This window comes from Aricia agestis, chromosome Z (assembly GCF_905147365.1).
Source record: "Aricia agestis chromosome Z, ilAriAges1.1, whole genome shotgun sequence".
NCBI classification, from domain to species: Eukaryota; Metazoa; Arthropoda; class Insecta; order Lepidoptera; family Lycaenidae; genus Aricia; species Aricia agestis.
The window spans coordinates 23,851,528-23,879,019 of record NC_056428.1 but is presented as its reverse complement, the minus strand read 5'-3'; the positions used below and the strand labels follow the sequence as shown (position 1 = coordinate 23,879,019).

Here is a 27,492-nt window from a genome sequence, read left to right as displayed (position 1 = left end):
CAAAAAGACCATAACGCGAAATTCGTGTCGTGGCTGATATGCTATTCGTTTTTCTGATAATCTTCCATACCTGTATGGAAGATTATATTTGAATTACCACGCGTACTACAAAATATTTTTTCTTTAAAACACGTGGTATATCTACCACGTATTTTTTTGTCCTCCTGTCATGCGGGTAACACGCGCGGCCAGGACCATTTGTCATCCGCATGCGGACCAAATCCGCATACGGGATAACACGCATGACAGGATTAACGACCTTATTTCAGCCTGACGCTACATTAAAAAAAACTCGTCAAACTTATTATATTTTCGCGTTGGCGCCAATAGATAGCATCATCACGCACCACTGGGCACATGAGAGGTTTTATCTAAATTAACACTGAAAACGCCGCTCCCGCATTATAATGCGAAAAGTCCAAAACTATTTTAATTTTGGATCCTATCAGTTTTAATGAGAATCTAGAATCGACGCTTAATTAAGCTAAAATATGTTGGCCATGTAAAATCCAATACCGTAGAAAACGTAATTTTGTTGTCTATTAGGGCTTAACTCGACAAAAAAGAGGGGAGTTACAAGTTTATCGTGTCTGTAAGTAGCTGTCTGTCTGTGTGTCCGTTGCATCACATCGTAGCATCTAAGCGATTGGATCGAATTTAATCTAGTTTTTTATTTGTTTGAAAACTGACATTAGGTATCGAGAGTATTCTTAGTTTGTAAGACGTATAGTTTTGGCGATTTCGTGAAAATATTGTTGTCACCCCTTTTTTTTCAAGATGGCGGCCGGGGGACAAGGGTGGCGACCCCACAAACTTAAAGTTAAGCTTGATTGATCCCACCAACATATCCCAAAAATAAAATTGCATCCTGTAATAAATTGCAAAGCTCATGTAACATTTCGACGACCTCTGTGGCTCAGTGGTGAGCGCGTCGGTAGCTCAAGCCGGGGGTCGCGGGTTCGAATCCCGCCAACGGAACAAATATTTTTCAAAGTTCCCGGGTCTGGATGTGTATTAAATATATGTATGATATAATAAAAATCTTAAATATATGTATAGTATAAAAGTATTAAATATATTCCCGTTGTCTGGTACCTGTAATACAAGTCCTTTAGGTACTTAGCACGGGGCCAGACTGACGTGGTGTGAAGCGTCCATAGATATTATTATATTATTATTATTATTATAATTTCAATGGATTTACTGAACTATAATTGACGTTAGTTTTGATTTGATTTAACTCGGAAACGATCGAATCGCATGCTGAATCAAGAACCAAATATAATAATATTATTTTGAACTGTCTTCTAATATCAACTAGGTCGGGTATCAACTCAAACTGAACCTTCTTCAGTTTCTTTATTTTTTGACCAAAACATTTCGATATTACCTTTCCATTAAATTCACATGAAACCTTAACCATACTTTTAAAGCCAAAGATACCCTATGACCGGAAGCAGGATGTTGTATCTTGGATAAGCGAAACGCACATGATACCGACCCGACATCGTAAACGAGAGGAAGGGTCACTAATTACAAATAGAAATATAATATTATGTGTAATGTGTAGGTACATAGTATGTTACATATAGATTGCAAATAATATGTGTATCATAATATTATCTAGTTTATTCTGGGTCCGGACAAACGTCGGTTTCAAATCACATATTTATAATACGTCGCTGACATTAGTGTCCTAAATGCCGCACTCAGAGTGGAACATTATTTACTTAATTGTAATTAATTCAAAATTTTGACAAAAGCCCCACACATTATCTGTCAAACTCTTAATTAAATTCAAGGTTAATCGTAATTAAATGTCTCTGAGTACGCAAGACTCCTAAATCCTAACCCATTTTTTTGTTTGAATGCAGTCTTGTTCTAAATCATCTAAATAATATAACTGCATTCATAACTCAATACATATTTTTTTGTAGGTTAATACATGAATGCCTAACAGCGTCCAATTAATAAACCTAGCTTTTGCCCACGGCTTCGTCCGCGTAAAATATTATTTTCCGACTAACAAACCTTCCCAGTGGAATGTTTGTAGCCTAGATGATTTTCATATATTTAAAAGTATAAATATTTTCTCAAAGATTGGGGTACTTAATTGTATAGTTTTATCGGATGTAAGCAGTACGGTGCATAAAGGAATATCTCAGCAACAAAGATACGGCTAACATATTGCAGATAAACAAATTAATAAACAATTAAACGATCAAAGATGAATCTTCAAAATGATACTCACTGCCATTCTCTTTAATAAGCCTTTGACAGCGAGTTTTTTAATTAAAATTTGGCTTTACGAGTAGATGATAAACATAAATAACAAACAGAAAGTATCTAATCTAAGTGAACAACGAATAAAAATGTAATTTTCGGAGCGCGACTCGTGTAGTGTTCTTAGAAATGTAAAATGCTTTGTGAATTTTGTTATGTATGAAGATTTACTGTAAGAAGTAAAAATGTTTTGTGTTGTTAACGAGTTTGTGGACTTTGTGGTGGTCAACATAATATTATTGTGGATATGATGATGTTTACAAAAAAAAAAAATTACGAGATATCTACTCCGTTGCGCGAAAATTCCTTTATCGCATGGGAACCGTGCATTTAAAGGGACTTACTGTATTTCTCTTTATCTTTCCAAAATTATATAGTTGGTTCGACACATTTTTGCTGACTTGTATTATCTTTTTACATAAGTATATTATGTGGAGGCTTGTAATTAGCTATTTGTTTATCTAAATTATTGTATTAGCTATTAAAGTTATTTAGTCTGTAAGTATTCTGAATCCTACTAGTCCTACTAATATTATAAAGGTGAAAGTTTGTTTGGATGTATGGATGTAGGGATATGTGGATTTGTTACTCTTTCACGCAAAAACTACTAAACAGATTTTAATGAAACTTTACAATAATATAGCTTATACATCAGAATAACACATAGGCTACAATTTTAACCGACTTTCAAAATGGGGGAGGTGTTATGTTCGTTTTCTTATATTCAACGATTACTCCGCCGTTTGTCAACCGATTTTCAAAATTTTTCTTTTGGTATATAGGGTATCATCCCAATTTAGTATTATATTCACAAAAGTGGTGATCTGATGAAGGATCCATAAGTAATCGAGGGAACTCCTCAAAACTTATAGGGAAACATGTGGTGACTTCGGTTACGTGAGAAGTATTCTAAGCATATGCTACCAACAAGTAAGATTTTGCACCGAGATACCTGGTAAGTATACCGTGGTTCGGAAGGTGCTGAGAGAACTCCTAATTCTTTATAGATACAAGTTTGGGAGTTTCGGCGTTGTTTTAAGAACATAAAGTTTTAAGTAAAAAACAAATTACATTCATCATCATCATCATCATCATCATCATCATCATCATCACTACCATATTATACCATTTCATAGTCTTTTAGATCGAGACTCTAGTTTGTCAAGCGATAATTAAAAAAATCTATACCTACCTAATATTATAAACCTGAAGTGAAAAACTTATCTCAGTGTTAGATAGATCATTTATCGAGTAAGACTATCGGCTATATTATATTATCACGCTAAGACTAATACGACCGAAGAAACTCAGGAAAATGTGGGAAAAACGGGGGAAATATTTTTTATGGGAAAATGTACGGTTTCTGTAAAATTCGTAATTTACGCGGGCGAAGCCGCGCGGGACATCTAGTATAAAATAAATATAAAAAATATTCTCTATAGTCTATCCTTTTCTGGGACTCAAGTATCTCCATATCAAACAGTAAAATCGGTTCAGCGGTTTGGGCGTGAAAAGATAACAGACAGGCATACAAATGGACTTTCGCATTTATAATATTAACTGTATGAATACATAAATTTATCGGGTCATTCTAATTTTGAATGACGCATAAGAATACATCGCAGCGACTCGGCACGTTGCGATGTGAAATGACCCTAATAATAAACTGAAGATAAATTACTAATACACTCTAAACTTCACCACTATTTCTACTTTGTTGCTTAGCGATGAAACTTTAGGAAAGTAGCCATTTCGTACAATTTACAGTACTGGAGGATTTGAGAAGCTACATTAAATTTCAAAGTTGGCAACACTTGTAATAAATCTATTCAAGCTTTTAATTATAGCGTTAAAGCAACATTGAAACAGCTATTTGCTAACTATACTTTATGCTTAGGGTGTCATCAGAGTTTTGGGAATGCCTTCATATAGTTTCATGATAATTATATTCACGCATATCTAAGAAATTTTCGTTTTTATCTCTCGTTGCGTACAAATTATAACTAGCTATTTGACCGAGCTTTGTTCGGTAAAACACGAATAAAATGACATTTTCTTAAAACGATTCTTAGCTAGATCGATTTATCGCCGAAACCCCCTATATACTAAATTTCATGAAAATCGTTGACATGACATTTCGCACAGTTGTAGTTTATATGGACAAGAAGTGCATCGAGCAAATACTGTTTTAAAATTATGTTTTATCATACATTTTTTTAACAAATAAAACATTACACACACTACAACACACACACATGAGAAATGACAGATTTTTGAGTGACAAGCCTATACATACGAGTTACACTCTTTTATTTATGGTTGAAGTCTGTTGACAACAAGATGACAAATTGAAAATGGATTATAGTTTTTTTATTGAATCTTAGATACTATTAGACAATGCTTACACGGCCAGTCTGAGATCAGCTAAGTCCCAAGGAAGAGTTGAAAAAAAATGATAGTCAACATTTTTTTACAAAATATAGGTAGTAGTCCTAATGTCGTTGAAACTAAGGTCGAATTTCGACCATTGGGCGATCTCTAGTATTTTATAGTTAGTTGATCGAGTATTGCTCAATAACGTATGGAATCTTCTTAACCGTGATAGTTTTCCTTTTAAATTCAGCGTATTTCCTACTCCAGTGAATTTTTACTAACTGTTTAGCTGGTAGGAGGGGGGGACACTGGACTCTAACGATTTTTTCCACTTTAAAACTTAATATTTCACAAACGGATCCCTAAATCGGAAAATGATCTATGAATACTCATAATATTTAAAAAAATATATCGCGTCCACCCCACACGATGGGGTGGACGCGAAAAAAAGGGAAGGTACCATATATTATTATTTTTTTAAAGATTTTATGTACCATTTTGTCGGCATCAATAATATGACGTGCATTCGTGCCAAATAACAGCTTTTTATAGGTCCTATATAGTCTCTGAGCACAACTGCGGACAGGCAGACGGACGGACAGGCAGACGGACAGACAGACGGACAGACGGACGGACAGACGGACGGACTGACCGAAACTATAAGGGTTCCTTGTTGACTACGGAACCCTAAAAATGGATTGTTTTTTTTTTATTAAATCTAAAATAGTCAATACTTTAAATGGGGAGCCAAAAGAAGAAGATTATTTTTAAGGTGGAATTTCGACCATTGGGCGATCTCTAGTATTATGTAAAATGCGGCAAGGCTTTAAATGAACGAGGGCGAGGGCGCTGCTGGTAAAGGAGAACTGTCAAAAACAGCGTTCTGTATGATGGCAGCGTTAGTTCGTTTTTTTCACCACGTTAATTTAAAGTTGATAAAGCCTTGTCGAGCTCTAACATACAACGCGACGCTATACATGATAGGTACTATTTTTTATGATCTCGCGGTGTAGCCGATAAGCCGCGCGTTCGGGTAGACGCATATAAATCCAGCAAGGTTTTCACTTCTGTCGGCACTCGGATGCAATTAATTGTTACTCGTATTACAATTCCAATTAATTTGGCACGCTATCGCACTAGTATATCGCGATTCGCGGGCTAGCGCGGCGGCCGGCAACCGAATCAAGAAATTCCGTAACGAAAAACCTAACACCGGTCGTAATGGGGGGCACTGCGACCTGCACAGCAATGGCGGCGTTGCCAGACTACCGCACGGTATTTATGTGCGTGCAAATAGACCTATCCGAATTGTAATAATTGCAAGAGTTAATAAATAATGCTATGCAATAGCTTTAGGAGGCAGTCCCCGATTGCCGTGCATTGCGGCTTGGGCTAGACTGAAAAAGTTGTAACGACACTTTTTATTAGTAAGTACCTGCATGGTAGGGGCAGAGGGCGTTGATAGTATTCCTGTGCGTCAACTAGATGGCGTTTTTTGAAAAAAAACAGCAACGCGTTGTTAGTATTCCTGGGCGTCAGTAGTTAGCGTTTTTTTTTTGAGTGTATAATTATGTATGTACCTACTTACAGGTTTTTTAATATAAGTAATAACTTCGTTCCATTCGGGTGTCCCTTGACACCTCTCAAGTTTTGTTGTTTACATTCAGATCAATGATAATTAAAAAATAAATAATGTTAGTCCGAGCATACAGAACTATAGCTTTACTAGTTACTCTGAAAAGCATCAAATAGGTACTTTATTTGCTTAGTATTCATGAATGTCTAGAATACCCTAGACTCCTGTATAGAAACTACACTTTCCTAGTTTTAAGACCTACTTCCTGATTATACAGCTCGTGGTAATCTTGTTTATACAAACCTGGATTCGTCGAGAACCGAGATTCCTAACATTTCAGTTCGACCATTAGATGAATTAAATTTTTGGTTTATAGCTTCAAAATGTCCTGGATTCTAATTAAGATATTTACTGGGATTAGACTGTCTGGACTGAAATTGATGATGTCTTAGGTTTATTTTTTATTAAAAATTATTAAATTCTTAATGCGGTCGACGGTCGCCGTGCTCAAAGCCCGCGATAAAAGCATAATTTTTTTATCTTAAACGAGCAATTCTTGTACTTACTATATAAGTATATATTATATAATATAATTGGAATCTCGGAATCGGCTCCAACGATTTTCATGAAATTTAGTATATAGGGGGTTTCGGGGGCGATAAATCGATCTAGCTAAAAATCATTTTTAGAAAATGACATTTTATTCGTGTTTTATGGAATACCGAGCAGAACTCGGTTAAATAACAAGTGTAAATAAATAACATAAGGTAGTATACATTTTTAAGAGTGTGAATTTGATAACAATATCTAATATAACTTATAAGCCTTCCATGGACTTCCACGAATATTTTAATACTAAAATTAGCACAATTGGTTCAGCAGTTCTCGAGTTCTAGCGAGACTAAAAAAATATAATAAATTTTTATTTTTGTAGATATCCTTAATATAACTTCGATATAATAATACATATATCTTTGGTAACTTAAGCATAAGCCGAAGCAATATTTGTTATTGCATTTCACAGATAAAATAGGTCAAAACTCAAACCAAACTAACAATAAAAGGCGTCAAGTTAGGGCATACGAAACCCGAACAAACTTTAGACATTTATTGAAATAGTACCTACTACCTATTCGTTGGGGAATTTTTTACGATATTGTTATGAGTGAAACTACGAAACAATACTTTTTCTTCGTCCCACTTTTGTTTTATTACTGTAATATTGTGCCGCGTATAAAGATTATATTTGAGCTACGAACAAAAAACTCGACCCAGCGAACGGCAAATGGAATGCGCTGAAATTAATTAAGTATAGTTTTAGCCTGCCCACAGAAGTTCTTATTATTCGGGTTTGTACGGAACAAAACACTTATATAGACTACACTAGTACACACCTACTTAATCTTAAGTAGGTGTACAATAGTAGTACTACACAAAGGTGGGAGCGGAGCAGAGGGCGCTGCTAGCACAAATAGTAAATAATCCGATCAAAATCCGACATGTTGCACACGTCATATCAGAATATTGACGGAGACGTTGTTAAACGTCTAACAAAACTTTTTGTTTACTGTCTGTGCAGGTGCAACCCTCTAGCGTAAAAACATTTAAGTAATACATCCTTTTCTGCTCACGGCGTAACTTTTAGTAGGTAGGTATGACATCACATTTTTATACTTGGTTAGGGTTTCGCAAAAATATACTTGGTGCAAATAAACCTTCCGGCCAATTTTTTTAGGGCTTAGGTATCATTATAGGAGAGTCCATTTAACCAAAAAAATAGGGTGTTAATTTTAACGTTTTTTAGTCAAAATGAGATCGAACGAACGATCAAACTATCGCAATTATCAAAATAGCCACCTGTGGTGTTCAAAAAGGCCAAAATTCCCAGTTTCACGACGACAAAACTGGCGCAGAAATAAAGGTAGATAGCTAGCCGGGCGAAGCACTAAATAATTTTGATGATAATGAAATTTAATGGACCCTCATCCGAGGATAACGATCGGATAAATTGAAATTTTCTTCTTACTGCTCTTTTGTTCCGTAATAACTGTACCTGAATGTATTTTAAATTTACTCCGGGACAATCCTTTTCTCTTTTATGCGAACAAGATTGTTAAAGTCCATTTCGGTTGGTTATTTATTGACGGAAAGTAATAAAACATCTTCACTGTGTATACAGATATTTTTTTAGGGTTCCGTACCCAAAGGGTAAAAACGGGACCCTATTACTACTCGTAAGACTTCTTGGCTGACTTGGCCGATTTTTCCTTATGTATCAAACGTCTTTTCTATCGTGTAAGACAGCTACAAAATTTCTGTACTTATAGGTATGTACAAACTGTTAGAGGGCGACTAACCACAAAAATCAAACATCGTCCTTCTCCCTTCACACTCACGCCCGTCTTTCATATTATGCCAGGTGAAAAAGAACGACGCGGATTCATCGCCAAATTAGTTTTTTCTCAATAACTCGATAAATATACAATATTTTAAAAATCCGCTAGGTCGATCTCTCAATGATAGAATTTTATACAATGTGTTAAAATATTAACTTAGTTCAATGCACGGTTATGGCAATAAATGAAAAATTCGTGAAAATTAGATGCATCTTTGTGATTTTTTTCTATGGAGAAAATTTTAAGATATCGTGTTTTTGCTCAGATTGAATTCTCGGAAATATAATGTAGTATCTAATTTTAGAAAATGAAACAATTCGGGGCTTACTTTCAAGTATAAAAATGAATTATAAAATCGACATTTTAGGGTTAGTCGCCCCCTTAACGGGAAGCTGACGTTGCTTACGACTTTGCACTCATTGCAGAAATGTGTTTGTCGTTAAGGAACCGTACATTATTCGGTCTTAACTATCTGATGTATTTTCCAAGAATTTAAAGTATTCCCATATTCTATCTTATCAAAACCAAGGTCTTTTAGGTCTTACTAATTTTAATTTGTCAACCTTATTTCTAAACCAGTGGTTCTTAACCGGTGGTCCGCGGAATATTGCATTCCAAATGGTCAGCGAAGCCATCCTAATGCTCGTAATATGTGAGAAAAGAAGTTAGTAAACAGTATGCACTATGCAGTCACAAAAATCACATCTGTAACTTTTACATTTTTGCCAAATGAAAAAAATGAGTGCTAATTATAAAGTTGTGTTTGTATTCTTTCTCAAACAACCCTTTATTTGGGTAAAGCAACTGGATGGTCCTCGACAAGACAAACATACTTTGGAAGATGGTATTTCATGAATAAAAGCCTAAGAACCACTGTTCTAAACTATCAAACACGAATAGAATTTTAATTTATTATATTCTAACGTCTGTAGGGTGGATCTAAAGACTATTTTAATATGATTTTAATATCCTGGTGAAAGGTGAAAGTAATTTAAAACTTTATGGAGCCGGTAAAGCTTACCAGCTTTACCGGCGTAAAGTACCAATAAATGCATTTGCAAGTCTATCAGTTAAGTCCGAGGACCGTCCCTGGGGTCTCTATTGTGCATTTCAGTTTTAGGACCACGCTTTTACGATTCAAGTAGAAATCTAGTATTCCTAATAGTGCGGTAGACAAACTTACTTCTAGAAATCTAATATTCAAGAGGAAACCTAATAGTATGGTAGACTTTAGACTAGTAAATTTTGGTTTTGAACTGAACTGGGATCTTTGACAAAAATTCTGGGTCCAAGTAGCGCCAATTTTTATCAAAAATGAATGCCGAGTTATAATAAAATATGATGTACTCATAATTAGTTCTAGATGATGCCCGCAACTCTGTTGCGCCAAAATTCGTTTATCGCATGGTAACCGTACGACATTTTTCGGGATAAAAGTATTCTATGTCCTTTCCCGGGACTCAAAGTATTCCTATACCAAATTTCAACAAAATCGGTTCAGCGGTTTGGGCGTGAAGAGGTAACACATAGACAGACAGACCAACAGACAGACAGACACACTTTCGCATTTATAATATTACTTATATCATTAGTATGGATATCCAGCAATAAACACTTTGTAGTCAAGATTGGTGATTGCGATTTGCGACCATGATCACAAAGTTGTTTATACTCCCTCTTGATCTCAGAATACTCGAAGCATCGAGACTTTATGAGATTAAGAAGGGAGTGTCGTACCCGGCATTGAGGGACAGGGAGGTGGAACGAATGGCTCTTGCGATTGAGGATCCACATCCGGCAGAGCAGGTAGAGCTGGGGTTTGGGATGGTAGACGAGGATTCGTATGCTGATGTGGTCAACAGCCACGGCCATAGGATCTATGCGGACGGCAGCAGGATTGAGGGCCGAGTTGGGGCCGCACTCTCCGTATGGAAGGGTGAGGCCGAGACAAAGGCCGTCAAGTTTGCTTTGTCGCCGTATTGCACCGTCTACCAGGCCGAACTTATATCGCTCCAAAGAGCTGTAACTATAGCCTGCAAGAGTGGAGAGGTGAAGGTCGGTATCCTGAGCGACTCCAGGTCGGCTCTTCAGGCGGTCACCCATAATTCCCCTCATCCCCTAGCTGTGCAAACAAGGGCGGCTCTCCGAAAAGCTACATTGCAGAGGCGGGAGATTTCCTTGTTTTGGATAAAGGCGCACGCTGGGTTGAGGGGGAATGAGAGAGTTGACGAGTTAGCCAAAGAAGCCGCCCTGGGGTTGAGAAGGAGACCCGACTACGATCTGTGTCCTGTGTCATTCGTCAAGCGTATTTTAAGAGAGGATACGATTGAGGAATGGGACAGGAGATACGAAGTGGGAGGGACGGCCGTAGTCACGAAGCTCTTTTTCCCAAGCGCTGCTGCTGCACACAAAATAGTCAAAAAGATAGACATTACACCTTACACCACGCAGATACTGACCGGTCACGGCGGATTCGCCTTCTACTTGAACAGATTCAAGCTGAAGGAGGATTCGTCGTGTCTGTGTCAGCCCGGAGTCGAGGAGACGGTTCCTCACCTGCTACTCGAGTGTCCAATTTTTGCTAGCAATAGATACGATATTAGAATTGAAATGTTGATTGCATTGATATATTTTCTGGATGGAATATAGGCCAACACGCTTGAACTACACTTGAACTCCTTTATTTTAGAGCGCCTTCTGTTGTCAACTTGTCACATATATTAGAAATGCAGAAGGAGTTCTATAAGATAAGATAGATTGATTATTATTATACCAAGTGATAATATTATTAAACATAATATTCTAACGTATTAAAAACTATAAACAAAAACATAATAACTAATAAGTATGATCAGTTCTATGTTAAAATGAAGTAAAAAATAAAACGCCATCTGTTGAATCGTATTAGAACTAAAATATTCATTGCATCGATATATTTCTGGATTTTTTATAATATTATACATAAAATATGTTTAAGATTTTATTTTAATACACATCCAAGACCCATTGAAAACTTTTTGTTCCGCCTGCGGGACTCGAACCCAGGACCCCCGGGATGAGCGCTGGCCACGCGCTATGCGAATTCATTTTCATCGATATTTTCATGGAAATATGATATTTTCCCACATCAAAATGTAGCCTATGTCCTTTCTCAGACTCTAGAATAACTGTGTACAAAATTTCATTGCAATCGGTTAAGTAGTTTTGGCGTGAAAGCGAGACAGACAGACAGACAGACATACAGACAGACAGAGATACTTTCGCATTTATAATATTAGTATGGATAACTGTGCGAAATTTCATGTTCCCACGTTTCCCCATTTTTCGTAAAAAGGGTTACAAAGTTTTTCTCTCACGTATTAATATACAGGGTGTAACAAAAATAAGTGATAATACTTTAGGGTGTGTACATGTTCCTTGTAGAGAGTTAACTGTGAAAGTAGCAGCGCTGAAAGACCAATTTTTTTTTTCACGTTTGTATGGGGAAACTCGTGACGCTCGGGCCCTTGCCCATACAAAAGTGAAAAAAATGTTTCGTCTTTCAGAGCTGCTACTTTCACAGTGAACTCTCTACAAGGAACACGTACACACCCTAAAGTATTATCACTTATTTTTGTTACACCCTGTATAGATGTTAATACGGTTCCCTTTTTTCTCTCATTAAATAATTATTATAGGCTATAGCCTATCCGGTGTAGCGCGGCCCTAAGAGGGGTACCACTTACCAGGGTTTTAAAAAGTTTTTAAATTTGACACAAATTTTGTTGACACCGCGCGCTATAAACTAAAGTCCACGCGGACGAAGTCGCGGGCAACAGCTAGTAGTTTATATGAAGGAGTGCATCGAGCTAATATTATTTTGAAATTATGCTTTTAACATATATATTTTTAACAAATAAAACGTTACACACACTACGACACTACTACTAGGAAAAATGACAGATTTTTGAGTGACAAGTCTATACATACGAATTATACTCTTTTATTTATGGTTGAAGTCTGCTGACAACAAGTTGACAAATTGAAAATGGATTATTGTTTTTTTACTATTTAATTTTAGATACTATTAGACAATGCTTAAACGGCCTGTCTGAGATCAGCTGAGTCCCAAAGACAAGAATTGAAAAAAACTATGATGATGTCAATATGTTTTACAAAATATATAAGTAGTAGTCCTAATATCGTTGAAACTAAGGTCGAATTTCGACCATTGGGCGATCTCTAGTTAATTTTAATTGTGTAAAAAACTAGATACCAAAATATTCCATATATTGTAAGCTTTATAAATTATAGACTCAAAGTGATGTACTAGAGTCTTATAGGTTATAGAGGACATTAATATCAACGTAAAAGTCCGCGATATCGTATGTCTGACTATTACAATTATTATCCTACTTTTTAATCTAAAAAAAATATCCACAGCCGAACATATAACCTCCTCCTTTTTGGAAGTCGGTTAAAAATATGCAATAGTAACGTTGCACCGGTACAAACCAGGCCAAATTACTTACCAGCTATAGCTTAGTTAGTATTTACCAGATTTAATAATAATAATTGAATTATATTTTAATCAAGTGTAACAATAATTATCCCAACCATTACATTTACCACGTTTACTCAATTAATAATGGTAAGGATAAAATAATCAAACATAACACTTAAAATATAAACAAATACCTACAATAAAAATGTGTATAATAATTATAATATAGTAGTTACAGGCTAAATAGTGTAAACCATTTTTATGTTCTGCTTAACATAAAGATTGACTAAGAAATAAAGATTGAAAAAAAAATAATTTAAAAATCAATGTCCACCCGTGCGAAGCCGGGGCGGGCCGCTAGTAAGTAATATACTTATTTTTTATAATACCGACAGATTTTTGGTTGGTTTTACTATAATTTTACTGTAACTTACCCAGGTGTTAAATCGCCAAGGTTCGATACTGTCATTTATTTTTATTTCGACACAATACGTCGTTATTTCGCAAATCCAGCTGTATGAAAATTTTCACATATAAATTCAACACGGCCATAACAGTATTTCCTAAAGGTATTTTATGTGCATATTTGTTGATACTGCGGATGCAATATGCAACCGACGCCGACGAAATCGACGACGTGCATCACAACGATAAAACTGTACAGTTTGGCCATGACAGTTCGGCCATGGTGGTATCAGGAGTTACATTAACAGCTGCAGAGTTCTGTAGCTTGATAATAATAATATTATCTAACATTCAGCGGTTCTCAAACTTTTTTGGAGGTGACCTTTTTGACATTTTTGACGGACCTCCCAAAAAATGTTTTTTTTTTTTTATTTAAATGAATTGGTCGTTATGCTGTGATGATGTGAGGTGTCTGATGAATATAAAAAAAACTATTTAAGTAGGTACTTAACACTCGTGGAGCCCCTGCAAGTCCTTTGCTGAGCCCCAGGGCACTAGGGATCAATCACACTTTGAGAACAGCTAAATTAGCGAATGTCAGTATCGACCATCTGATGGCCGTTTGTGGTATCTAATATTGCTATTAGGGTTCCGTACTCAAAGGCTAAAAACGGGACCCTATTACTGAGACTTCGATGTCTGTCCGTCTGTCTGTCCGTTTGTCTGTCCATCTGTCTGTCTGTCTCCAGGCAGCACGGAACGTACGACGATTAATAATTTTACGGGAACCGTACATTTTCTTTAACAGAAAGATCTTATGCTAAAAGAATCGACAGGTAATGATGATCATGAATTTGCGGGTTTGTCGCTGGTTCACACCACAGTTTTTCGAACCGCGGTTCGAAACAGCGAAGGATTGTTTTTTAATTACGAGTAGCCGACTCATACCGCGGTTCGAAACAGAAAAGACCTGTTTTTGAATTAGCGGATTCGAACCGCAGTCTAGATAGTTCTATTATTACATATTCCTTTAAGTACAGTTAAGCTCAACATAATTAAGAAATCAAAAATATTAATTTTAAGTCTTAAGACCAAACTAAAGTAGAAATATGCGAGATGGGAGCAAAAAATTCCCGACTTAAAAGAATAGGTAACATCATAAAAGAGTTATTAGCGGGTGAAATAACCATGGGTCACTGCCTGGAAAAATTAAGGGTTTAAAATTAACTTTATAATAATAGTAATTTTACTCCTTTTGATTGTTTTGATTGTTTTGTTTTTTTTATTATTTTTGATTATTTTAATTCTTAGACTAAGATTTTATACAGTTATGTAATATGATTTATTTTATTTACATTAAATATTATTCCGTTTAATTTTTTACTGTGATTTTATACAATTATATAGTTTTAATTATTTTCATAAAGATTATTTTCTTTTTGAATATTTAAAATTTACGACTGTGATTTAATGCAATTATAACCTTATTATTAGTATTGTTATTAAAGTTTCCCATTTTTTATGATTTTGAAAGAAATGTAATTTCTTTATTAAAATGTGTTTTTATTCCGTTTTTTTCACTTTTCTATACGTCTGTACAAATAAATAAATGAGACTAATAAAAGTTTGTTACAATAATTATTGGCTTAAATTCGTGGTCCGAATCCACCCATAGCAAAAAATAATTAATTAGTGGTTTCACACCACTCCAATCACCGCGGTATGAATCGAGAATACAAAATATTTCAAAAACGGCTCTTCGCTGTTTCGAACCGCGGTTCGAAATTCTGTGGTGCGAACCAGTGAAAGACTCGCTTTCGCATCGCACATAATGAGTCATTGAGTCCTCCTTTAAAAATACTTCTTATTGATTCGTCATGAAGACACGTTCCCTTTTGGGGACGTCGAAAAATAAAGAAATCTTTATAAATGACTCGTAATAATATTGTTGCAGATCTCGAAACTTTGAAGGCCTGGATGGCGTAAAGCAAAATTAAACCTACCTTAGTCATAATTCGTTGTCGATCGCGGTAGTTTGAGGCAAAGAACGGAAAGCCATTTATGCCATACAAAAGTAGGTAAACGTAACGTACGTGTATCATATTGCTGTCAAAACTATTACCCCCCCCCCCCCGGGCTTGATGTGCCCTTCACTGCCCTTCGTGTAGACGAAGGGTCAAGGAGTCAGGGCGTCAGCTAAACCACTTATTTAATGCACAGGTAAACCTAATTACAGGTAAGGGTGTGCAAGCAATAATTAATACCGGGGGGCATTGAGCGTCCTCTCTTGGGATTAATTTAGTTTAGATATTATGATATCCTGTGCAATATCATAACGTCTAAACTAAATTAATATAAAAATATATTTATATACAACCTCAGACGCCATAAGTACCTAAAGATTTTTTAACAGCTATAATATGACGCCCGCTACTGACTTGCCCCAAAATCCGTTTATCGCGCGTGAACCATACATTTTTCTGGGATGAAAGTATCCTATATCCTTGTCCGGGACTCAAAGTATTTTTATACCAAATTTCAGCAAAATCGGTCCGCAGTTTGGTCGTGAAGAGGTAACAGACAGACACACGTTCGCATTTATAATATTAAGTATGGATAGTAATATGGATCTCCGACACCATAAAGTGCTAATACTACACCAAAAACCCCCGTATAGCTAAAGCTAGCTAGCTTTAAAATCTTCAGTTTATTGAAAATTGTAGCTTGTAAGTTCGTTCGTTGTAATCACAATACTTAGTTCAAGACGTGAATTTGAACACAACTAAATGGAAAATCTACTAACCCATAACTGACGACAAGGAACAATCTCTAAACTATTTCAAAACTTTGTTTTCTTCATTACGTTGAGTAAGTCTGTGACATAATAATATTATACCTCTCAGTGCGACATAAAAACATAAATCGTTACGAAATGCGAAGATAAGTTTGAAACTTTTAAAGTATCATATCACTGCATTTTGAAATTACTATCTCTCGATGTACAATCGAGGAAGTTGATTCCTATGCAATTGACAGACCAACGTTATTTGGTCGAATATGTCAATTCAATGTTAATTATGATCTGTCAGCTGGGTTTGACGTAATGCGACCAAACTACATAGGTACCCGATTTGCATGATAGGAATCAACTTCTCTGATAGTACATTCATGTGATTGCTAACGTGTTTGCCCTTTTATATTTTAAATAAGGGTGCAAACGAGCAAACGGGTCAACTGATGGAAAGCAGCCGTCGCCCAAGGACATTCACAACATTAGAAGAGCTGCAGGTGCGTTGCCGGCCATTGCATTGCATTGAAGAGAAGGTGTATTAGAAATGAGTCTTTATTACCATGCCGAAAATTTTAATTACTAATTTCACTACAATAACGATTTCAAAAGATTACAATAAAATATCATACTTGGAATGAATATAACTCTTGCGACAAACGATAAATCAATAAAAAAAAATAACGCAGTGCTTTCTGCATACGTTTTCTAAATTTCTCTTGAATATAAAATACTAAATATGCAGAAGGATCAGCGGTAAAGATGATTATCGTGTATATTGCTGACGATTTCTGGCTCCCATCTGTCTCCATTGCTCAGCAACTTCTCCTTATTGTAAAGCAGTTCCTCGTGGGTTTCCGTGCTATACTCGAAATTTGGACCTTCCACAATGGCGTCCACTGGGCAAGCCTCCTGGCAGAAGCCACAGAAGATACACTTGGTCATGTCTATATCGTACCTCGTCGCACGTCGTGACCCATCAGGTCTTTCCTCCGCCTCGATGGTTATGGCCAGCGCTGGGCAAATAGCCTCGCAGAGCTTACAGGCGATGCATCGTTCCTCCCCGCTCGGGTACCTTCGGAGAGCATGCTCGCCTCGATAACGAGGGGATATGGGGCCTTTCTCGAACGGATAGTTAATGGTGGCTGGCTCCTTGAAAAAATGACCCAGGGTTACTGCCAAACCTGGGAATTAAGAAACATTGTATCAGACCAGCGGGGCTAAAATAGTCGCTTTGGAGAATCGTAATATATAATATGAATCATAATATGATTATATTTTTTTAATCGCAAAAATTGTCACTCTGCTTGCAATTCATGTCTAGAAATTCGTACTAATTTGATATTCGTCAGATTGACAGTTTTGACAATTCCTTTGCTGAATTGATTGAGAGGAATTGCTAAATGTGACCATTTTAGCCCCGCAGATTCGGCAGGGATTTTGGCAGTGTAAGGCTGCGTTTCCACCAGAGATGTGTTGCACCAGGAATGTGTTTTTGGTACTCGCAACACATCTCTGGTGGAAACGCAGCCTAAGAGGGTACACACTACACATAGACTGCCAAAAATCGTGTCTCTTCCTTTTCGCCTCGATGTAGTCGGGTAAAAATGAAGCATTTAATACTTTTGTAAAAATAATAATAATAACTCCCACACCGGTTTCGGTGACGGTGGCCGGTTTCATTAAGGCCAGGCCAAGTGTGTGCGTAGTACACAAGAGCACTCTCTATTTCTTTTAAAACAAAGAAACATTGTCAATTACTTATATTGCAGGGTTATGTCGACCTGGAACTTAATTGAAAACACAGGGGTGAAAAGTACATAAGTAATAATATAATAGATGTGTATACCAGCGGACCTAAAATGGTGAAATTTTGCAATCCATTTGATTCACAAAATAAATCGTCAAAACTGTCAAACTGACGAATGTCAAATTAGTATGTACGAATTGCACGCAGATGATTATAATATTATGATTCTCCAAAGTGGCCGTTTTAGCCCCGCATACCTAGCATACCAGTTGTTTTAATTTCGTTAAAATAACCGGTATGCTAGGTGAATGTTGGCGAAACGGAGTTGCGAAGATGACGCCCGCAACTCCGTTTCGCCAACATTCATTTATCGCGCGGAAACCGTACATTTTTCCGGGATAAAAGTATCCTATGCCCTTTCCCGGGGCTCAAAGTATATTATCTCCATACTTTCCTGAAAATCAGTTCAGCCATTTGAGAAAGGGTGTCTATCTATCTGCTACATCTTTATTCTTAAATCACTTAACCATTTTGGTGAGGTGTATATTTACCAGTATCTATGTACCAGTAGCCACATAAATATATTATGGTTCCAGTATTCCAACACGAGAAACATCTGAATAATAATTAAATTACATGTTTTCGATACCATAATACCCTGCGGATTATTTGGGTTACGATCAAAGAAAATAATATTATGTACTTATCCTGGTGAATTGGATTTGTCATAGCGGGCCCCTAGACGATCAATTTTATTATGCAATATCGTCGTATTGTGCACAATATATTGTGCCTAGGGTTAATATTGAACGCGCCTTTCAATTTTATTGTCAAATACGTTGTCCAATATTATCGTAGGGTCAAGGGGCCACCCAATTAAAGACACGAGTGGATGAAGTGGATAACTAGCAATTTGAAAACTGTTTTTTTTTTTTGCATAAATAGAGGCTCTAGGGCCGGGAAAATTATTTAAAACTGAAAAATATGGATTCTATGTATAGCTACATATTATATTAGCTAGATAATGAAGTACAATATACGTAAATTACAACGTTTGTTCAATACAATTTATAAGGGGAAAAATTAGTAATTATTGCTCTTAAGTTGTAAAATGTTAGTTACCCCCTAAATTTTTCCCTTCAACTGGTCACTCATAATTCATAAACCTTTGATCTGAGAAGTCTAACGCCTTCGTGATCTAGTGGTTTAGAGTGTAGCTCTCGATTCGGACGTCGTGGGTTCGATTCCCGCATTGGAAACATATTATTATTTCCAAGTTTGGTTAGGACAATGCAGGCTGATCACCTGATTGTCCGACAAGAAAGATGTCGGATGGGCATGTAAAAAGTCGGTCCTGCGCCTGATCTCTCACCAGTCGTGTCGGTCTTCCGTCCCACTGGGTTATGATAGTGAAAGGAATAGAGAGTGCTCTTGTGTACTGCGCACACACTTGGGCACAATAAAAATACTCCTGCGTAACAGGCCTGGTTTCAATGAAACTGGCCACCGTCACCGAAACCGGTGTGGGAGTATATTATTATCTGAGGAGTCGGGACCGCTAGGGTGTCCAAGGAATATTGCAATAAGCAATTCTTGTTAAAAGCCCCCGCTATTGATTTCGCTCGTAAAAAGGTTATTAATTAATAATTATTATTATTTGTAGATTGGAGATAGCGCCGACTGGCGCGAGTGTACAGCTTGTATTATTAGGCGTTCCACGAAAGAAGTTTCATTATTATACAGTAAAAATGTTATATCAATTCCTTATAATGTTTATTATGTTATAGGTATCGCGGATATACTTTAGGACGTGCACAAACACAAATGGATTGGAAGAGAGCGTGGCAAATACTAACACGGAGAGATCTAAGACAGAAGACTGAACTAAGAACATTAGATCAGTGATTGCTTAATCTACCATATATTATAGGTATACATAATATTATATTAAAATCGTAGGAAAGCCAAAACTGTACATTCAATATAAAAAAAAATTGGTGCGTGATCTCGAAGCCAAAAATATAGTTTTTAGAATTTATGTCAGTTTGTCTGTATGTATGTCCGGGCTAAACTAAAACAGTACTGCATGGATTTACTTCTTTTGCATGAATGAGATGAATGATGCTAAGAGGTGGAGACGACCTGAAGGCTATATAATATTATCACGCTATCACCTTTTTTTTGGTGCTGTAGGACCTTCACGCAGACGATGACGCGGGCAGCAACTAGTGTAGGTATAACTCACGTGTCATGACTCGAGGTTATATTAGCAATCGGTATTGGCTGCTAAGAATGCTAAGCTGTGCATGTACCATAGATCACTAGACGTGGGAGAACCATGCTTCGGCATGAATGGGCCGGCTCGACCGGAGAAATACCACGTTCTCACAGAAAACCGGCTGAAACAGCGCTTGTGTTGTGTTTCGCCGAGTGAGTGAGTTTACCGGCGGCCCAATCCCCTACCCTATTCCCCTCCCTACCCTCCTTTGTTCCCTTCCCTACCCTCCCCTATTCCCTTCCCATCCCATCCTTACCCTCCCCTATTACCGTGTTCCCGCTTAAAAGGCCGGCAATGCAATGCAGCTCTTCTGATGCTGCGAGTGTCGATTATCAATATATTTTACGTCCATTCAACCAGCTCAGTCAATTCGGGCGTATTTTTTTACGGAAAATCGTACGTTAGAAGGAAGTCGGCTATGTTTTATTTCAACTGAAATTCCATGGCTCTTTCAATTTACACCATAAGAATCGTCTGCTGATTCCCATTATACTTTTCCAAACCTTTTGTTACTCTCTTTGAATGACATTTGAAGCACCATGGCTGGTTGTGACAACCTCGTGACAAACAAAATGATAAATTAATACCCTTATTACCTCGGATGATTTCAGTCCAGAACACGACTTGCGCGGCTCTGTCAACGAAATCCCTTAAGCCAGTTTTTGGTGGGACGTTGTTGATGTAAATGAAGTTTACTTGGTCTTTCGTCCTTGGGCGGTGGTAGAATGGTGGAAGCTTCCTTTCAGCCTTCGGTGGGCATTGTTTGGACGCATCTTTGCATATGAAAATTTGACGCACGTTCGTGTATTTTAAATTAAACAACGCTTTTCTAGGGAAATTCATTGATAATAATTAATATTATTGAACAATTATATTTGATAGATAGGTATTTATGTTGTCAATGATAAACGTAAATGCCCAGTCAAAATATATTTTTTTCGTAAAAATTAGAGCAAAGAATTTATTGGTCCGAGGCAATTAAGTCCTAAGAGAATATCAATTTACTCTCGTGCATTTTTTCACTATCGTCAGCTGTTAGGCCAGGCGCGCACTAGCGGCCAGGTCGCGGCGGCCATCGAAAGTACATGGTGTGGCCGCTGGCCGCCATGCGGCCAGTTGCGCGTGGTCTATGGCGGTTTCATACTAAGGTGGACCAAGAGATCTATCTCGATGGCCGTCGCGACCTGGCCGCTGCGATTTGGCCGCTAGTGCGCGCCCGGGCTTATTTTCCGAAGTTATTTTCATAGCAAAACCATTTATAACCATATCAGCAGCCCGATTCACAAAGCGAATGATTTGTGAATCAGTCTGCAGGATCATTAAAAAGTCAGTTGTTTTCCAAGTTACGGGACGAGTCTAATACATCCATTTTCATTAAATACGCATTTTTCTGATCCAATCATTGCTGTTCCCCATCCAGGAATGTGTCAGAAGACGGCAAATAAATTTAATTTAAAGTTATTTCGGCGCTAAACTAAAATAGAATCTAAAATGGGTCGGGGAGTGACACAGACTTAATTTGACCTCGAGCTGGGGCTCTATTCTCATACCTCGATTAGAGTAAACAGACTCGATTGTCACTTCGGTCGCAGGCTGTCACAAAATATCCACTATCACGAATTTCTGCACACAGCACAACGGAGTTACGAAAATTATCTTTAGGCTGGATTTATTATGCGTCCGCTCGAACGCGCGCTTTAGCGGCTACACCGCGAGATCATAAGGAATTGAATGTAACGATTAAAGTACCTGTGCGGTCGCACCGCGTATGCGCGGGTCAAGGTGTTCCCACACAGCAGTTATATATAACGTTATAAAACATATTGTGTAACATAATAACATTTCATAACATCGTGTAACATACGCTACAACATGTCAAATAAACGTGCCTCTTGTTGGTTAAGAAAGTTAGACAAAAATGTTATCTAACGTTATAATAATATCTCCTTACATATTATGAAATTGGCGTTTTGTATGGGAGGAACATAAAGTCGATTTTTTTATAATATATTTAATTAATCAAAGTATGTAGGTACCATTGTTATCAATGCATTTTTGTCATCTTTTAGTCTAGTTCGTTGATCCCTTTACTCAAAGAAACGGAGGGTCAATAAATTATTTGAATGCGGTTTGGACTGCCACATCAGAATTGAATTTTTTCCTTGTAGGAAGTAATCCAAATTCCGAAAAAAATGGTAATCTGTTGGAGCAAGGTCCGGGGTCTTCGGGGAGTACGGTGGATGTCGCAGACATTCCAATTGCAGCTCCTCCAGTTTTGCGGCTGTCTGTTGTGCAGTGTGTGGTCTAGCGTAGTCCTGAAGCAGCAGTGGCCTAGAGCGATTGACCAGCTTTGGTTGTTTAGCAACTAGTTCTTCCATCATGGTTTGCAGTTGCTGGCAATAGATATCTGCCGTAACCGTTTGGCCTTGCCTCGCCTCGTCACGTTGCGGTCTGAAATCTGAATTGACCCTTAGACAGCACTCGAACAACAAGAAGCAACTCTCGAGCCATGAGAATAGGTCCCCCTGCAAGGCGGACGTTTATTAGAAACATTTCCGATTCATTCCGATTTTAAAATCACTTTTTCAACTATGTTGGGGAATTGATGAGGGTCGAGGCCATGAATGAATGATATCATTTTAATGATGTCCGGTTGAATGGTGAATGAATAGACCGATGGCGAACGAGCGCAGTGATGGCGCACTGCTATTAAATTTATTCTGACTGTACTAACTCATACGCCGCGCACTATTTTTCGATCGCTAGGCGTAACTGTGTTAGGGAAATTAGCACATAATCTTATAAGTATATAAAATTCTCTTTTGCGAATTTTGTTAATAAAATAAAGAAATCACGATAAAAAATAAGTGTTCCCAAAATTTAGCTTGATAGCATTTGCATTATTTTTGTTATGCGCCTTCAAAGTTGGATATTCAAGTCAAATTTTTTTTCAATTAAATTTCTTAATATTTGTATACAGTTCGATAACTTATGCAACTTTTGTTATGAAACCCCTTTCATAAACGCAATATTTAATATACCTGTCGAACAAAGTTGTCTCCCGATGCGTACAAACTACGAAAGACTGACGTCATACTTTCGTAGCACTTTGTATGGAGCGTTTCGGGCCGGTCTTTTTTATGAGATATTTGAATTGTCATATCTTGGTGAATTTTTAAGTTATCAGAGTCATTCTTTCAACGATGTTTCTATTTTTTAAGTGTCTTTCAATTACCGATAAGAAAAAAATAGTCATCATGCCTATTTTTATATTGATAAGTGCATTTGTTGAATAAATAATAGTAAATTATATTATTACATATACTTACATTTTATTACATACATAATTATTAAAACTCGAGACTGACGGCGACCCTTGTTTGTTCAGGCGGCATAGCGTTGGACGTTGCCATGGTAATTTATACTTATTTAGTCACTTCAATAAAATAATATGGGCGAAATACTTTAAAAGACAAAACAATATTTGCCGGGTTAGCTAGTAAGTAATAATATTATTGTTTGCGGCCTTTAATACGTATCATGACAGCTTCCAGATCATCACGATAACGAAGCTCTCAACTCCAGACTAATCCAGTTTAGAACCATAATAGCCTAAAAGGCTGTATCCTTTTCCGAAGGTTCAGGAATTCCTTAGTAATCCACGTTATCAGGTACATTACGCGGAACAGCTTAAAATATTCCAAAAATCTGAAACCGTATTGATCCAGTTGAAACGAGCACAGAGATAAGAGAACCCTTATTTTTTACAAGCGTTAACCATACGAGATACTTACATAAGATCCGCTCCACGAGTGTTTGTACTGGGTGGAAGGAAAATATTAACTTAGTATCAGTTACGGATCTATACGATAAGTATTAAGTATACAGTATATTATTATATAGTTATACTAAATATTTTTAAGTTACTGCATATCTTTTATCGCGGGATTTGAGTAAACCGAATCAAGAAATTCCGTAACGAAAAAAACCTAACCCCCATTCCGGTGTGCCTTTCCCCGGGGCCGGGTGCCGGCCGGTGCGGCGTTGCCAGCGTCGCCAAGCCAAGCGTTGCACGGTCATTATTGTGCGTGCGACTAGACATAATATGCGAATTATAATTGCATGAGTTGAGCTTTATAAAGGTACGGAACTCTTTGTGCGCGAGTCCGACTCGCACTTGGCTGATTATTCTGATATTTCGTATGGGGATACTTTGAGTCCCGGGAAAAGTTTGCAAGAAAAAAGGACTTTGCCCAAAAAAACCCATGGTCTATAAAAATAATTTATGCACCTTCACTAAAGTAGACTAACTAGACTAGACTTGTAAATTTAGTTTTATTTTCTTTAATGGAACAAAAACAGTTACATGTTATAATCTTAAGGTAAGTACAATTACATAAATAAAAGTGATAAACATTTTATATAACCCACACCAATGTTCGCGGCATAACAAAAAATGAAATAAAAAATATTCCTAAATCCTAACAAAGAGAAAGAATTTTAAATACCACAGAATATATATTAGTAGTACGACAGTATATATTATGTCTATGGTAGTACCAAACATTAGTGCATTGCGTAATGCGTTGAGTGCTTCGTAACAGATGAAAAACATTTATATTTTCTAATATTAAATTTAAAGACAAAAGAAGAAAAACAATATAACAGCTACGGATGATTTTCTAATGATTACAATTTTTTAAATAGTCATGGATTGGTCATGGACAGGTTTTTTGGATTGATTATTATAGTAGATTATAGGATAGTGCCAAAATGTCAATAGTAGTCAATAGTTAATCGTAAATATGCAATTCATTTTATTCAAAACCATAACCGAAACAGATAATTTGAAAAATAAATCTGAGATACACAGTACTTCGAATCAACTAGTTACTTCCTTTGTGTTCTTTCTCGTGAAAGCGATGTTGATAGATAAGTGGAAAGGCAATAGCGTGTAAATAGCTAAATTGCCTGCGGGATAATACAAAGTTCTCAAAAAAAACACTCCGGAATCCGTATCATGCCCGACTAACCTGTTCCATAGTCAGCAGGGGTGCTCCTCAGGCAATTGCAGTAGCAGCAAGCCCGTTGGATCTTGTAGGAGCAAGATGATTGTCTTCTGTAGCGCGTGGTCCGCTCCGGAGCGTAGCTGAAATACTCTTGAATTTTGATGCACTTTGGTCGGCCGACCACACATAAGGTTCACAGCGATTATATTGAAAAACCAAAAGGGAAAGAAACTTGAAATTCCAGCTGGATTAAGCCTTTTCAAGGAAAAATTATCTAAATTAATTATAATAGCAATCAAAAATAATAGTTATTCAAAACGTAATGAATTAATGAAGCACTATAATATTATCCCATCAATGAAGCGGCACCCGGCTGTCGCATAACTATTATATTATAAATCTATTGTGTCTGCGATTCCCATGATCGAGGTAATAATAATTAATATTTACGTGGATTCTCCGGGCGAGCACACCCGCGCGGCGCGCCTTGACGACGCCCAATTCGCAATGTGCAGCAGAAATCGTAATATTTTAATTTCGCCATAACATTAAAACCAAACGTCCAATTTTTATCATTCAAAGACCAAATGTTATCTACATTAACTGTACTTAGTAATGAAATAGTTTATTTTGATAAGAATTAATGCCATGAGTAAAATAAAGGCATTTAAATGTAGTCTAAAAACATTTCAAGATTTTTTAATAAAAAAATGGTTATTGTGCCTCACTCAACATAGATAGGTATAGTGTATCGCGGACTTTTTTGTAGATATTTAAAAGATCTACAATTACTTAGAACATTTTATGGTTCTATCTTTTATAGTTTAGGCAGCGTACGCGAAAAAAGTAACATTTCTGGTTGATTTTTTACACCTTGCTCCCGAAAATCCCAAATATCTTACGAAACCCTATTTTTTTCCTAAAATAAAATTTTGCCTATGTTCAGCAGAATCAATGTAGGATTCCAATGGTAAAAGAATCTTTCCAATCGGTCCAGTAGTTTCGGAGCCTATTCAAGACAAACAAACAAACAATCAAATCTTTCCTCTTTATAATAGTAGTGTAGATAAACTAAATCACAAGTGGCATGAGGCTTCTCTCTACATCCTCTATCGGTTGTATCACGGAAAGTGCTCTGAGGAATTGTTCGGAATAATATTACCTCCTGCAACTTTTCGCTATCGTTCCACAAGAAAAATATACCATCCTCATCACTTTGATGAGTGGCAGTTTTCCGCCGTACGTTTTTTTGCGTAACTTTCTGCTGCGCACTGTAAAACTCTGAAACAAACTGTCACCAGCAGTATTTCCAATACGACCTGAAAACCTTCAAAGGCCGGCAACGCACCTGCAGCTCTTCTAATGTTGCGAGTGTCAATAGGCGACAGTAGTTGTTTTCCATCAAGTGACCCGTTTACTCGTTAGACCCCTTATTTTATAAAAAAACAATTCTAAAAAACAGTACATAATAATAACTGATTAATTTCTATGCAAAACTAACATTATATACAGCTGTCAGATATAAAAGTGATAAATATTTTGATATTAAATAAGTACATAAATATATGATAATCACTTTAGTGCGACCAGTTTAAACGCGATCTTCGTAGCATACTAAATGTATGCTACGAGTATGCTACGAGAGTTACGCTTTAAGTGGTCATAGTATAGACAATATAATTATTATAAATAAAATGTCTTTATACTACATACTAATCGCCACACTATCGTTTGTAGCATCGCGTCGTCCTAATCATAGATTCCTATGAGGAAGGTCAATTATTAGTTACGACCGTTTTTAAAGTACTCGGTGATTAGCTATGTCCACACTGTGCAGTGTCCACTTTCATCTTAAAGGGGTTTAGGTTTAGGTTTAGGTTTACCTTTGTGGCACAGGACATCTTGATTTTTTTTTTCAAAATTTCTGAGCATGTATTTAGGATACCATGTTATTTAACATTTTTTGTTTGTATAATTAGTGCTCTCTATCCAAATATACCACTTTTATCGTGCTCGGAGATTTTGAAAAAAAAATCAAAACAGCCGGCGGCTAGATATGACAGGCATACAAAATAGTTCGAAACCTTTTCGTCATCTTGTTTCATTCACCTTTCGTATTAATTAACGCATTCAATAATTGAATGCGTCAAC

At 36.8% G+C, this 27,492-nt stretch overlaps 2 protein-coding genes across 2 annotated transcripts; one reads left to right on the top strand and one right to left on the bottom strand.

The window, feature by feature from the left end:
• The first annotated feature begins 10,278 nt into the window (after window positions 1-10,278).
• Window positions 10,279-11,086, top strand: LOC121738425. The gene is made up of 2 exons (XM_042130464.1): window positions 10,279-10,919; window positions 11,080-11,086. The coding sequence occupies exons 1-2, from the start codon at window positions 10,279-10,281 to the stop codon at window positions 11,084-11,086; spliced, it is 648 nt and encodes a 215-aa protein (XP_041986398.1).
• A 5,877-nt stretch (window positions 11,087-16,963) lies between these two features.
• Window positions 16,964-22,713, bottom strand: LOC121738414 (NADH-ubiquinone oxidoreductase subunit 8-like). The gene is made up of 3 exons (XM_042130444.1): window positions 22,568-22,713; window positions 20,929-21,161; window positions 16,964-17,488 (listed from the first exon to the last, which is right to left on the bottom strand). The coding sequence occupies exons 1-3, from the start codon at window positions 22,711-22,713 to the stop codon at window positions 17,055-17,057; spliced, it is 813 nt and encodes a 270-aa protein (XP_041986378.1). The 3' UTR covers window positions 16,964-17,054.
• Between the last annotated feature and the right edge of the window lie 4,779 nt (window positions 22,714-27,492).

Excerpts from the sequence above, each read along its gene's own strand:
- LOC121738425 (XM_042130464.1), top strand. The coding sequence starts at position 10,279 with ATGATCACAAAGTTGTTTATACTCCCTCTTGATCTCAGAATACTCGAA.
- LOC121738414 (XM_042130444.1), bottom strand. The coding sequence starts at position 22,713 with ATGATGGAAGAACTAGTTGCTAAACAACCAAAGCTGGTCAATCGCTCT. Across the intron at positions 21,162-22,567 it reads GAATGTCTGCGACATCCACC|AAAAGCGTTGTTTAATTTAA; the intron begins GTACTCCCCGAA and ends GAATTTCCCTAG. Across the intron at positions 17,489-20,928 it reads CTGGACTGAAATCATCCGAG|GTTTGGCAGTAACCCTGGGT; the intron begins GTAATAAGGGTA and ends CTTAATTCCCAG.